This window comes from Halichoerus grypus, chromosome 4 (genome assembly GCF_964656455.1).
Source record: "Halichoerus grypus chromosome 4, mHalGry1.hap1.1, whole genome shotgun sequence".
Taxonomy (NCBI): Eukaryota; Metazoa; Chordata; class Mammalia; order Carnivora; family Phocidae; genus Halichoerus; species Halichoerus grypus.
The window spans coordinates 12278316-12292420 of NC_135715.1; the positions used below are offsets into that span (position 1 = coordinate 12278316).

At 42.2% G+C, this 14105-nt stretch overlaps 1 protein-coding gene and 1 long non-coding RNA gene across 24 annotated transcripts in view; one reads left to right on the plus strand and one right to left on the minus strand.

Annotated features, from left to right (window-relative positions):
* The window catches only part of DOCK9 (dedicator of cytokinesis 9), a 327271-nt gene that overhangs the window by 266127 nt on the left and 47039 nt on the right, over positions 1–14105 (plus strand). For 17 of the 23 annotated variants that reach the window (XM_078070150.1, XM_078070157.1, XM_078070162.1 and 14 more), the window contains 4 exons: positions 628–663; positions 1519–1665; positions 6069–6279; positions 11605–11795. In XM_078070150.1, coding sequence (XP_077926276.1) covers positions 628–663; positions 1519–1665; positions 6069–6279; positions 11605–11795 — 585 coding nt within the window. The remainder of the gene's footprint in view (positions 1–627; positions 664–1518; positions 1666–6068; positions 6280–11604; positions 11796–14105) is intronic. The other 6 variants (XR_013446892.1, XM_078070151.1, XM_078070159.1 and 3 more) reach the window with 1 other exon arrangement.
* The window catches only part of LOC144381556 (uncharacterized), a 28447-nt gene that overhangs the window by 12553 nt on the left and 1789 nt on the right, over positions 1–14105 (minus strand). The gene's annotated exons all lie outside the window — the stretch shown is intronic.

Here is a 14105-nt window from a genome sequence, read left to right on the forward strand (position 1 = left end):
TTATTTTTAATTCTATAAATTTATATTTTGTAAATTTTGTATTTTCTATAAATGCTAATTTGATGAATTTGTCATATTTAGTATGATTCTTATCTTCCACGGCAGTAAACTTTCTGCTTTTTTTTCTTTCTTCCTGTCTTTTCTTTATTACTGTCTTAAGGCAGCGGTAAGTTCTCCCTCCATAAGACATTTTTAGCACCACCTTTGGTACCTCAGTGTGGTTCGCAAGTTTCCTTTTCCGGTCTGTATGTATATCTGTCCAGTCATTACAAACTCAAAAAAAAAAAAATTTAACATTTTATTCTATTTACAGAAATAAATCACCTGTTTCCTTACACTTCTATACTGCATGTTTTAAAACGAAAATTAAGACTTTCTGGTTTCCTTTGTTCCCTGCGCATCTCTATCTTTTGTAGTATAATATCTCCACAAGTATATTTACCGTTGTCATAGTTCAGAAACCCTGTAGAAAAGGGTTCATTTAAATTTAACTGCAAGTTTAACCTCCAAGTCTCTAACATGATTAAATGGTATTAAATTATAATCCATTTATTTAGGGTGTGTGGTTTTCTATGAGCATTATATAACCTTCAATTTATCCTGTTATTGTCTTTTATAACTTTATAGCAATACCAGTTTACAGACAGTGAAACAGATGTGGAGGTAATTATAGTAAATGCTTAAAAAGCAAGTTAATGTAGTGAAATTACTGCATCTAAACTCCTAGTTTGATGTGGGTGTTGTCTCATGTTAGCCTGTATTTTTTTTTTAATATACTGTGTTTTTTGCACCATTTTTATTTTAGATGAGAAACTTTTTTTTCATTTATTTCAAGTATTAACCCCAATCTGGACTTTAAAATTTTCAACCTTTTTCACTTCCCATGCAATTCTAAGCCTTGTTGTATTCAGACATGATTGGTGCTTAAACCACATGCTAACTGGTGATAGTGAAAATATTTTCTGATATTATGCTCCAGCCCTTTCATATTTTTCTCATAAGTAGAGCAAAATAGAGTTTATGCGAACTTCAGATAACTTTTGCCGAACCTGCTTCAGACTGGAATGTTTCTGTTTATGCCGTAAAGTCCTTATGTCAATGGGGGAGGCCAGTGAGGGGGGTTCTGTGCATTTCCGAGGCCTGCCCGGAGCAGGCTGCCGAATCATTTCTTAGTGAGCTCTGCTTCTTGGGAATGTGAAACAGGCTTGAATCCCATCATTAGATCCCGAGAGAACAGTCTTGAGTCTCCAGTCCTCCATTTCACTCAACACTTAATGACAGCATTCTTGAATGAGTTTGCAGTTTTGTGTTTTCCTTTATCTTTGCACCCCAACTTCACATTATTATCATTTTCCTTCCTCTTCAGAAAGCCTGTTTAAGTAGGATTTTATTTTAGAATCATCCTCCCTACCCCACCCCGCCTTTTTTTTTTTAACTCTTATAACACAAGAATCCTTCCTGGGTGGTAAGCCTGGGGCTTATAGTTGGGAATAGCTCTAATTGTGCTTTATGTCACAGGGATTCTTTGAAGATGAAGATGGAAAGGAGTATATTTACAAAGAACCCAAACTCACACCTCTGTCAGAAATTTCCCAGAGACTTCTTAAACTTTACTCAGATAAATTTGGTTCTGAAAATGTCAAAATGATACAGGATTCTGGCAAGGTATGACTATGTTTGGAAATATAGCAATATAATACATATTGATTGATTATGTATGGCTGGTTATATATTCATAAATGTGTATACGGGGAAAAAAAACAGGAAAATTAAGAATGGTTGGCCTTGAGTAGCAAGTGTAATTTTTTTCTTCCTGACACCTTTCTGTGCTTTCTGATGTCCTTCATTAAGTAAAGATTTCATAATTTTAAAAAGCCTGGGTGGCTCAGATGGGGTTAAGCATCTGCCTTTGGCTCAGGTTATAATCCTAGGGTCCTGGGTTCAAGTTCCACATCAGGCTCCTTGCTCGGCGGGGAGCCTACTTCTCCCTCTACCTGCCACTCCCCCTGCTTGTGATCGCTCTCTCTCTCTGACAAATAAATAAATAAAATCTTGAAAAAAAAAAGACATTATTTTACAAAGTAACATCTGAAAGGATATACCATTTTCAGTATGATGATGGACAGATGGACAGGCTGACAGACCAAGGAAGGAACTAACTAGCCAGCACATTTGTAGGAATGAGATCTACTTTCTGTTTAGAGAGGCTGACCTCTGCTGTATTGCTCTTATGAAGACCTTTTCTGAAACTACACATTTCTCCTGTATATTTATGTGTTCCACTGTCTTCAGGATATCTCCAGGAAGTTGGGCATCCCTTTGCTTCCTGAAATTCAGGACGAGATAGAGCTCCTGTTTTTTGCATTAAAAATGTCCTCCTGCTAACTAAAAAGCCAAACAAGTGCACAAACAAACAAAAAGCAGAATCAGACCTATAAATAACAGAGAACAAACTGGATGGTTGCCAAAAGGGAAGGGGGTGGAGGGATGGACAAAATGGCTGAAGGTAAGTAGGAGACGTGGGCTTCCAGTTAGAGGCACAGCATAAGGCATATGGTACCGTGATGGTGTCGTGTGGGGACAGATGCTAGCTGCATTGGTGGTGAGCACGGCCTGCTGTAGAGATGTCGAATCACTACATTGTACACCTGAAACTAATGTAATGCTGTGTGTCAGTTATACTTCAATGTAAAAATAATAAAAATTGGGGCTCCTGGGTAGCTCAGTCAGTTAGGCATCTGACTCTTGGTTTTGGTTCAGGTGAGTCATGGGATCGAGCCCTGTGTGGGGCTTGGCTGGCGCTCAGTGGGGAGTCAGCTTGAAGATTTTTCTCCCCCTGCCCCTCCCCCTGGCTCACGCACACACACACATACTCTCTCTAAAATAAATAAATCTTTAAAAATAAAAAACAAAAATAATGTAAATAAATAAATATTAAATATTAAGCAAACAAAAATATCCTCCTGCTCAATTTCCAGCAGTGTTAAGCTCTACGTCCTTCTAAGTTCACCCTTTTAGAGAATCCCTAGTTCATTTTCCATCCTGAGCCCTGCTTTGGAATCCCTAGTCGCTGAAATCTGTTTCCTTGAGGCCCTTTTTTTCTCCAGGGAAGAGTCTTCCAGTTTCCTGCCCAAGTGGTAGAGAGGGGACAAGGAAGCAGGTAATTCTGGAATCTGGATGCAGGACATGAGCAAGGGTTGAAGGTCCCACGTTCGGCCTGCAAGCTTTGACCTGCTCACCCGGTGTTCTGCTCTGTACCTTTGCCCCTGCTTTCTGCTAAGACTGGTAAACCCATTTAGACTTTTTCCAGACCAGTTTCTCCAAGGAGTAACCTCTTCTTTTCTTGTGGGGCGGGGACTAGGGAAGGGAACCTGGAGTTTGGCCACTCCAAATAGACTTTGGCCACTCGCTCTGGTTTCCACTCTATACCTCTCCCAGTCACCCTAATCCTATTGCTACCCTCTGTGGACATTAGTCCATTCAGGCTGCTGTAACAAACACCAGAGACTGGGCAGCTTATAAACAACAGAAATTTCTCATAGTTGCAGCAGTTGGGAAGTCTGGGATAAAGCGCCGGCAGATTCTGTGCCTGGTGAGTTCTTCCTGGTTCACAGAGGACCGTCTCCTCGCTGTGTCCTCACATGTGGATGGGGTGAGGGAGCTCTGTGGGGCCCCTATTATAAGGGCATGAATCCCATTCATGGGGGCTTCACCCTCATGACCTAATCACCTCCTGCCTGTCAATACCATCACATTGGAGGTTAAGATTTCACCCTGAGAATTTGGGGGGGACAGATGTTCAGTCCGTAGCAGCAGGCTTCTGAGAAGTGCTCTGACTCACTGGTTACTCCTCTCTGTGAGAACTTAGACTAGAACTTCTATGGGTGTTACTGGGTGCTGTTTTCCTCAGAACTCTTCCTTGTCCTACCTGCATGGGAAAACAGTGTCTCTGCCAAGTTGGGTAGCACACCTCCATTCAAGCGCCTTCTAGAAATTCAGTAAATGCTCTCACCCACTGCTGTCTTCTCTCCTCTTTCCTTGGTCCTCACAGGTTAATTCTGTACTGCATTTTAACAGAGTTGCACAAAGGAAAAGGGATAAACACACACTGTTGGTCTGTTTTTAACCAGAAACCTCAACATGACCTTATGAAGACCTCCTTTTTTCTTAGACCAGACTACTCACATCCGATTGGCTGCTTTTCTCTGAAACTGAAACCTTTGTCCAGGTCTAGTTGTGGCTTTAACATTATAACCTCTTCTCGGGGCTCTCGTGCGATCTTCTGCCCCCAAACACCTATCCTCTGCTCCTCCTACTGATATGTACATACAACTTTGGAAATGAAGATGAGGGAAATACCCCTGAAGAAATAGGCAAGCACGTGCATTTCCACTGCTTTTAAATTGTTTCTGCTAAGGAGAGTTACATTTCATAGGTTTGAGGACAGTTATAGTGATTGGCCAGATGGCTGTTTCTAAAATAGAAGTAGTAACTCATGACAGTTTGTATTTTCTTAAATTCCAAAGTTTTAGGCACATTCCATCTATTTTTCATTTTTCTTCACATACAGCCCTGTTGAGAGGACAGTGGTGCCTGATAACTTGAGACCAGCTAAACCTTCTTGGCCTCATTTGCTGGCCCCAGTTCCAGAATTTTCTCCAAATTCTCTGCAGTCATTTCTGTCAGACCTCCTTTTATTGCTCTACAAGCTTAAATACAATTCATTTGTGCAAAATTGACTTGTCTCCCTAATAAATTAGCTATTGTGCTTGTGTGGGAAATGCCTGTGTTTCATGTTCTGGTACATCACAGATGTTAGCAATGCAGTTCTAAAAGCATTTATGTGCTGAGTCAATCAGGAGCTAAACTTCCGGTTAGATGAGTCTTAGTCTGTATCTGTATTAAATTAATTCATCCACGTCTGGGGGCGCCTGGGTGGCTCAGTCGTTAAGCGTCTGCCTTCGGCTCGGGTCATGATCCCAGAGTCCTGGGATCGAGCCCCGCATCGGGCTCCCTGCTCCGCGGGAAGCCTGCTTCTCCCTCTCCCTCTCCCATTCCCCCTGCTTGTATTCTCTCTCTCGCTGTGTCTCTCTCTGTCAAATAAATAAATAAAATCTTTAAAAAAAAAAAAAAAAAATTCATCCACGTCTGTTTACATCTAATCTTTCTACAGATTAATTATAATTTGAGGTTCTAGGTGTTCAGCATTATTACTAAAATAAACACTTTTCCCTCTAAGCCAAATATGTAAAAATACAGTTCCTGAACCAGCAGAAAAATCCACACAGGGAGTTATTCAGCAAGAAAACTAGTGTGATGTCTTAAAAAAAATTCAATGTCATGAAAAAAAGGTGGAGAATTCTAGATTACATCTGATCATTGATTAGATTCTGGTTCAAACACAAATAGCCACATTTGAGAAACTTTAATGGACTGTGTACTGAGTGATAATTACGGAATTAAGTTAATTTTATTAAGTATAGTATATTATGATCACGAAGGAGAATGTCCTCATGTTTAGGAGATGCTGGCTGAAGTGGCATGATGGATACCACTTTGAAATGGTTCAGCTTAAAAAAAATGTCTATATGTCTAAGTATCCATCCACATATGTGTATATGCACGTGTGTATTTGAAACAAAGCATTAGCAATTGTTCTAAGTTGTGAGTATGTGACTGTTGTACTATTTCAACTTTTCTAAATTTTTCCAAATCTTTTATTTCTTTTTTTAAAAGATTTTATTTATGTATGTATATGAGAGAGAGTGCGTCCGCACGTGTGAGTACAGGGAGGGGCAGAGGGAGAAGGACAAGCAGACTCCCGGCTGAGTAGTGTGGAGTGGAGCTAACTGAGGGATGGGGTGGGGGGAGGGTGGCGGGAGGGCTCGATCCCACAACCCTGAGATCATGACCTGAGCCAAAATCAAGAGTCGGACGCTTCACCGACTGAGCCACCCAGGCGCCCCTCCAAATCCTTTATTAATAAAAAGTGGAAAGACAAGCTTAGGGATGCTTGGAAAGAGTCCTTCAAATAGCACCAATCTCCCATTTTGTTAATTCATTTAAAGGTCAACCCTAAGGATCTGGATTCCAAGTATGCATACATCCAGGTGACTCATGTGGTTCCATTCTTTGATGAGAAAGAATTGCAAGAAAGGAAGACGGAGTTTGAGAGGTCCCATAACATTCGCCGCTTCATGTTTGAGATGCCCTTCACTCAGACTGGGAAGAGGCAGGGCGGCGTTGAAGAGCAGTGCAAACGGCGCACCATACTGACAGGTACAGTTTCCCCGGCTTCTTCCTTGAAGAATCACGTCCAGACAGACGTTAGCCTGGACACCAAGATAAAGAGCTCTCCACAAGGGATCCAGAAACTTCTAGAATGAAAGGCCCTTCAAGCTTCGTTAACTTTCCTCACATGTCCATTTCAGTTTAACATTTATCTAATGCTTACTTTGGAATACTCCTGGCATTTTTGTACTTATCTGTTAGCACTTTCTTCTACTACTAGACCATAAGTTCATATCCAAAATCAAGTCACTGACCCTTTTTAGAATCTGATGAAAATAGTGGGCCCTTATCTCCTCAGAGTGCATTTGCACACAATTTCAGGTGATTTACAGGCTCCTTCTGAAACCCATGTGGACCCCTCTCTAGGCCTCTCTAGGCCCAGGGCCCCAAGAGCCCCTGCACACAGTTCCATGTCTCCTTCACAGGAAGGGACCCCTTATGTATCTTTATCACATAGGTCCCAGCATGAACCTGCTCGGGGATTGTAGGCTGAGTGAATAAATGGGATATGAGGCTGGAGTCCTTCCACCTCATCTCTGAGAGTGGCTGGCCAACCTCAGCTTGAATACCTCCACTGCAAGGAAGCTCACTACACTCAGAGGCTATCCATTAGGCTGTGACTGAGTTTTAATAGATTCTTTGACACTGTAACCATCGATAACCCATTCTCAGAAATGTGTTTTGCATCATTTCCCAGTTCCTGACAGTGTAGAGTCATCTGGGAGTCATTTTTACCTTCTCTGGGGGAGCTGGATCATCCACTCTTAGGTTAGAGTCAGTAGCATGACTGAAATAACCCAAAAGAGAACACTTTCTTGACTTAAAAAAAAAAAAATCAGTGAGGAGGCCTGCTCAGAAAGCCAGGTGTGTCTATGTCCACTGTTTCAAAGAGTGATCATTAAGCTGAACCAGGAAGGTGCCCATTGCTTGTCCTGAAGTCGATGTTGCTGGGTGTTCTGCCTGGCCACTAATATGGAACCCTGTAATGACGAGTGGAAGGAACACCGTTAAGATGCTGCATTTCACATGCGGCTCTGCTCTCACCATTGAATTGGACACTTTCAATGGGTGAATTTGTATCTCAGTAAAGCTATTACCCAAGACTATGACTCATTGTAAAATACCTCGGAACAGCATATCACAGAGAATTTTTTACCCTTCCTAGGAAGGAACTGAGATAAAAGTTAAAATAAAAAATAAAAAGCCTGCATTCTTAAAGGGTCCCTACTCCTGCTTTTAGAGTAAAGATAACATGTAAAACACAAAGAGTATTGTCCTCGACAGTGGTGTCCCCTCCCCAGATGTGAGTGAGTTGTTTTTCTAATGGACACGCAGCAAATTCTTCTTACTAGACAAGACAACTCCATTTTTAGGTGGAGTCACTTTGCTAGCTTAGGATATGTATCTCTCTAGCTGTTATGACTTTAAATCAGTGCTTATCACACTGATCCTGGACCTGCAGCATCAGCATCACCTGGGAACTTAGCAGAAACACAGATTCTTGGGCCCCACCCAGCCCTCCTGAATCAGAAACTCTGGGTTTGGGGCTTGTGTTGAACAAGCCCCTGGGTGATTCTGGTGCCTCTTCTGTTTGAGCATTGCTGCTTCAAAATAAACCAAGTTCACTGATAAGTCAGGGTTAGGATTTTTTATTAGGATGAGTCTGCTCAGGTAGCATTACTGATCCATAAACAGTTATTACCATAGGGTGTTTTCTGGCCAGATTCTCTTCAGGGTTACAGTTTACCATTTGGTCACAGAAGTATTTTTGATTAGCTAAACAAGAGCCAAGCTCCCTGCCTGCCAGAAAAGAATAGAGAGTATCACCACCGCAGAGAGAGGTGAATAGCCTCCCAGGTCATTGGCTCGGCTGTGAGGATGAGAACCTGTGGGCAGAATAGAGCCTGGGCCTGGGTCCCTGCAGAGCTGGGTCCGTACTCAACTGTGTGATCTTGGGCAAGTCACTTACCCTCTCCCTATGCCTTACTTTCCTCATCTATAAAATGAGGGTTACACTATCCATCTTGTGTTAAAGAACTTTGTAAATTATACCCAGGAGGGGAAAGAATGTACTTTATTTTGCTGGATTATGCTGGATCTTATTCACCATTGAGCCCCTTGCCTTTTAAGGCTGCTGATGAGCCAGAGGATATTACAGTACAACAAAACACCAAAAAAAAAAAAAAAAAAAAAGTACAGTTTTTACCCTGAACGATCTCAAAATATCAAAAGCATAGTTTTTGGGTAGCATGAAGATTTAGAGAACGGTTGAAAAATGCTACTAAAAACACATAAGCTAGGGGCGCCTGGGTCACTCAGTCAGTTAGGTGTTCAGCTCTTGATTTCGGCTCAGGTCATGATCGCAGGGTCGTGAGATAGCGTTCACTGGGATCCACGCTCAGTGGGGAGTCTGCTTGGGATTCTCCCTATCTCTCTCCCCGCACTTGTGTGAGCTCTAACTACGTAAATAAATTTAAAAAATAAATAAGTAAATAAATAAATAAAATCTTTAAAAGCACATAAGTTCTATATCAACCTCCAGTTAAAGATACACAGACCAGGATATTCTGAAGACTTTGAACTTGAGAGTTTTCCCTTAGTTATTAATCCTTTAGGTTCTTCATTGCTTTGCTTCAAACCAGACCTCTGACCGTCCAAGTTGTGGGGGAGCCCTGGCTCTCCCTGCCCTCGGAACCCGGCAAGGGCTCACTTCCCTGGATAGGTCAGGCAGTGCGCTGCAGTTGTGGGATCATTGGGAAAACCTAGTGATCACCCTGCAGGCCCCTTGCTGACCCCCTCCTCACCTCCTGTTGTAGAACTCCTGCTGTAGAGGTTCTTTCCAGTCACTATTCCAGAGTCTTCCAAATCCTCCCAGACTCCCACCAGGGGCAGAAATAGTCTCCTGCTCTTCGCGTTCTGTTCAGGCCCACCAGCCTGTTCAGGCAGCCACACGTCTCAGCCACCTCTCCTCATCCTCCTTCTGGAGGGGCTGCCCAGCACAAGGGCCGGTCATTTTTTTAGTAACATGATGACTCGCTCAGTCAGTCATCTAATTCTCTACCTTCCAGGCCACTTTGCTCTTTCATTTAGCCACTTGGGCAGTAACACATTCATGAATTCAACAAAATGTGTGGAGCATTGGCAGTGTTCCAGCCTGGCGTAGTAACAAAACAGAGGTCTCCGCAGTTGACCTTCCAGCAGAAGGAGACAGATAGTAAGCAGTACACGTAATGGTGAACATACCTGTGTTGGAAGTGAATGTGTGTTCTAGACAAAAGCAAAGGGAGAGCAAACGTGAGGTTGACTGGGGAGGGTTGCAGTTTAAATGGGCCAGCCCGGGGAGGCCTCACTGAGGAGGTGACACTTCAGTCCAGACTTGAAGGAGGTAAGGGGGTAGACCATGCAAACATCTGGAGGGAGAAGGGCTGTCAGGGCCAAGGTCAGTGGCGGGGCTGCTTGTACCCAGCACATTCAGGGGACGACCAGCAGGCTGGCGTGGCTGGAGCTGAGTGACTCTGAGGGAGAGGAGGAAAGATGGGGCCCGAAAGGAAGGCAGAGGGCATCCCAGCTCCCATGGGCCTGGGGGGCTCAGGTACAGGCTCTGCATTTTCTGTATTATCGGGCTCTCCTTCGCTCCTCTACGTCTCCAGTTACCACCACAGGACTCAGGACTTTCACACCGAGTGAAATCCGTATAGTCCGTGGACACCTCACAAACATCCTTGGAATTAGTTTTTCTCTCTTAAACAATTAGTTTTTCTCTCTTAAACAATTAAAAAAATGAGAATATTAAGTACTTCTGCCTCAGTAACAGTAAAGATTGTGCAAGCTGCAGCACTCAAAAATACTGTGATTACACTAACCACGTGTTTTTTGATATGGCTATTAGCCTCATGAAACACTTCCACAGTACTTCGTACAAATCCACTGCAAGGACGCTCACCTCTGAAGTGCTTTCTGTGCACATCCAGCCACGCCCAGTTCTTGTCTCACTAGCAAAGAAGTGTTAGGTTCAAAGAGGACTTATAATCCCAGTGCTGCTGCTCAAAAGCTGTATCACAAGGACTGCAGAAGAAATAGGAGACATAGACCTTTGGCCTTAGATTGGCTTAAAAAAAAAAAACATGTAGGGACTAGAACAGGCCTGTGAGGGTGTGACAGCTGAGGCCGCAGCAGGCTGGACACCTCCCGCTGTTCTAGACTCTGGGTGGTCCATCCGAACTGTGTGCTAAATGGCACTGGCCCTGTTTTCTCATTTTATCCTACGTGAACTCTCCCCAGCCACGTACTAAATAGTGAGCCAAAACAACATGCCCACCTTACCTTTGCTAGTTAAAAAATAAAATAAGCTATTAAGCATATATATTATGTCCATCCATAAATATATATATTAAATAAAGGTATTATAGATATTTATACATCATGTAAAGCAACAAGTTAAAAAATGTGAAACAGACCCAAATTAGAACCATCTGTTTTTCTTCATTTTTAAACTAACTCTTTGGTGTTGATAGCTTCAGGTATCTTGTTATGATAAATGAAAAAAATACTGATTGGCTTTTTGTAGGAAAAAAAAGCATAAGAGAAGTAAATATTTTTGTTTCTGTTTTTTTTTTTTTTAAGATTTTGTTTATTTGACAGAGAGAGACACAGCGAGAGAGGGAACACAAGCAGGGGGAGTGGGAGAGGGAGAAGCAGGCTTCCTTATTTCTGTTTTTTATTCATTTATGTTTCAAAATACCTTATTATTAGTGTGTGAATTTCTGGTTCATAAAATACTTTGCTGGGAAATATATTCTCACTTGTTATTTTTCATGGATTTCTCTGGTTTGTGCAGACTCAAGCATGTGATTCAAAGTTCTATAGAGAAATGAATTTTCTCAAGGATATGTTTATGGAACAGTTTTCTGGACTTAAAATCTGTGATATCTCAGAACTGTGTACTGTTCTTTATATCTTCCAAGCCATCTTTTACCTACTAGCTCTTTCAGATCTCACAACTTCCAAGGAAGGTAAAGCATTTATGGTTAAGAAAACTGAGCAGGGAATGATAAAGTGATTTCTTCAAACACACGCTTCTCACATTAAAGGTTAACAAGGACCCAGCTCTCTTGACTTCACATGATACAGCCTGTCATTAAATATACGCAGTGATAAAGGAAGACAATAGTCTGGTTCCACAAAATACTGGCCTGTGCCTTTGGCAAGCTTTGGGTTCCTTAACTCTAAAATGAGAATATTAAGTACTTCTGCCTCAGTAACAGTAAAGATTGTGCAAGCTGCAGAATGATTCTGGGACTCCTTCCTCCACAGCAATACACTGCTTCCCTTATGTGAAGAAGCGGATCCCCGTCATGTACCAGCACCACACCGACCTCAACCCCATCGAAGTGGCCATTGACGAGATGAGCAAGAAGGTGGCCGAGCTCCGGCAGCTGTGCTCATCAGCCGAAGTGGACATGATCAAACTGCAGCTCAAACTGCAAGGCAGCGTGAGTGTTCAGGTGAGCGAGCACTGGACAGAGCAAACCAAGGGTAACAGGTGCAAAGGCTCATCTGGATCTTGGTAAATTTCAAGTCCAGCCAGGTCGAGTGTCGCTTACCTGGTGATCCCATTTACCTTCCAGTATCTGTGTGGTTTCTCCTGATACCGGGGGGGGGAAGGGGAGGGCAGTAGACTGAGGGCCCCCACCCAACCCCCCTTGTAAGAGTATCCACTGAGCTTTCTGCTAGGGGCTGGAGCCAGCTCTCCATATTAACCTGTTCTTTCAATTTGGGGAATTCCAGGGGCCTAACCAGAAGCATTAAGACTCTTTTAAATATAAAGAAGCTGTAGGTTTCCTTGTAAGATGTATGTTTTCTGGTTTCTATGAAAATTATTTCTGAAAAAGTACCTTAAGTTTCACTCTCTTAATGGTGTGTTTTGATTAGCAGAAATTCTTCATTTTAATATAACTCAATTAATTCATTTTTCCTTACTTGGTAGCATTTTTGTGTCCTCAGTAAGAACTTGGTTCTAAAATCTGTCTCAGAAATGTTCTATGTTTCCTTCCTTTGTTTGGCATTCCTGTATAGATCTGCAATCCATCTAGATTTGATTTTTGTATGTGGTAACAGATAAGAGTCAAGATATATTTTTTTCAGAGTAGCTGTCCAAGCAATGTGCACCATTTATGGAAAAGATAATTTTTGATCTAAGTACTGATTATATATATGTGTTCAGTTGTGAAAATTCAATAAGCTATACACTCATATGTACCTTTTGGTTTGTATATCATACTTCAAAATAGTATTTTACTTATGTGATTTCCTAGGAAATTAGTAAATGTTAAATCACCTCCTTCCAGTGATTAGTATGCTTCTTGCTTTATTGATTTTTAAGTATATACAAATAATTCTAGCATATATTTTACATACACACATACACATATCCTTATATCTAATTCTTTTCTCTTTCAAAATGGTACATTTATGAAAGTTGCATTTGGATTGTAATATCTAAGTTTTAGGGGTTTTTTGGTTCATTTTTTGAAATCAGTTCTTGTCACCTTTTTATCAAATCCACACTGGGTTGTTGCCTAACGTTTTTGAAATGTCCTTCACCACAAAAGTACTTACAGGGCGCCTGGGTGGCTCAGTTGGTTAAGCGACTGCCTTCGGCTCAGGTCATGATCCTGGAGTCCCTGGATCGAGTCCCGCATCGGGCTCCCTGCTCAGCGGGGGGTCTGCTTCTCCCTCTGGCCCTCCTCCCTCTCATGCTCTCTCTCTCTATCTCATTCTCTCTCTCAAATAAATAAAATCTTAAAAAAAAAAAAAACAAAAGTACTTACAGATGTTTCAACCTCTTACCTCATGCCCTGAAAGACTTAAGTACCAAAATAAGTTATCAAGTGAGTATGATAAACATTCCGGCAACATGATTACATAATGGGGTCAGAGTCCACAATTTTCTACAGCTAAAAAACAAAACCACTCAGTGACATAGCCTAGGAACATCCTCTATCAGAACGCGAGCAGAGGGGTATGGGCGCCAGTAAAGGGTGTGGCTGGACAGGTTGAGCTTTCTAAAGGGCAAAATGTGCCCTTCCATTTGACAGTGGCCTTAGAGTTATAAATAGCCAATCATCAGGGCACCTGGGTGGCGCAGTCAATTGAGTGTCTGACTCTTGGTTTTGGCTCAGGTCTGATCTCAGGGTCTTGAGATCGAGCCCCGCGTCAGGCTTTGCGCTCTATGGGGAGTCTGCTTGAGTTTCTCTCTCCCTCTTCCTCTGCCTCTCCCCCTGCATTCTCTTTCTCTCTCTCTCTCAAATAAATAAGTAAATCTTTAAAACATAAGTAAATACCCAATCATCTTAAAAAGCAAAGATCATCATTCCATGATGAGGAGATTTTTATACATGTGTGCCCACTAAGATAACAACAAAGTTGCAGCCAGAGGAAATTAACTTTACCATTTTATTTCTGTAATTCTTTCACCAAGGGCCTCGCTGGGGTTGCTCTTATATAGGACAGAGCCATCAGGGTGGCTGTGTGACTCTGTGCTCCAAGATCTGGCTTTGTTAGACCTTTCGAAGTCTTATCAACTTTCCTCTTTGTATATCCTTAAAATTGAGTGGATTGTGTCATTTTGGATAATTAGTCATTTGGGTCATGTCCAGGTCATTAACATCGTTCCCCACACAACACCAGTGTGATGACACCTGCAGTCGCCACCGAAGGTTAGCTAGCTGTTCGTCTCAGAGGGCCCACTTCCCACCACCGTGGCCCTCTGTCTCCCCACCTCTGGTTCTCCTGCCATTACCACACAAGTCCTG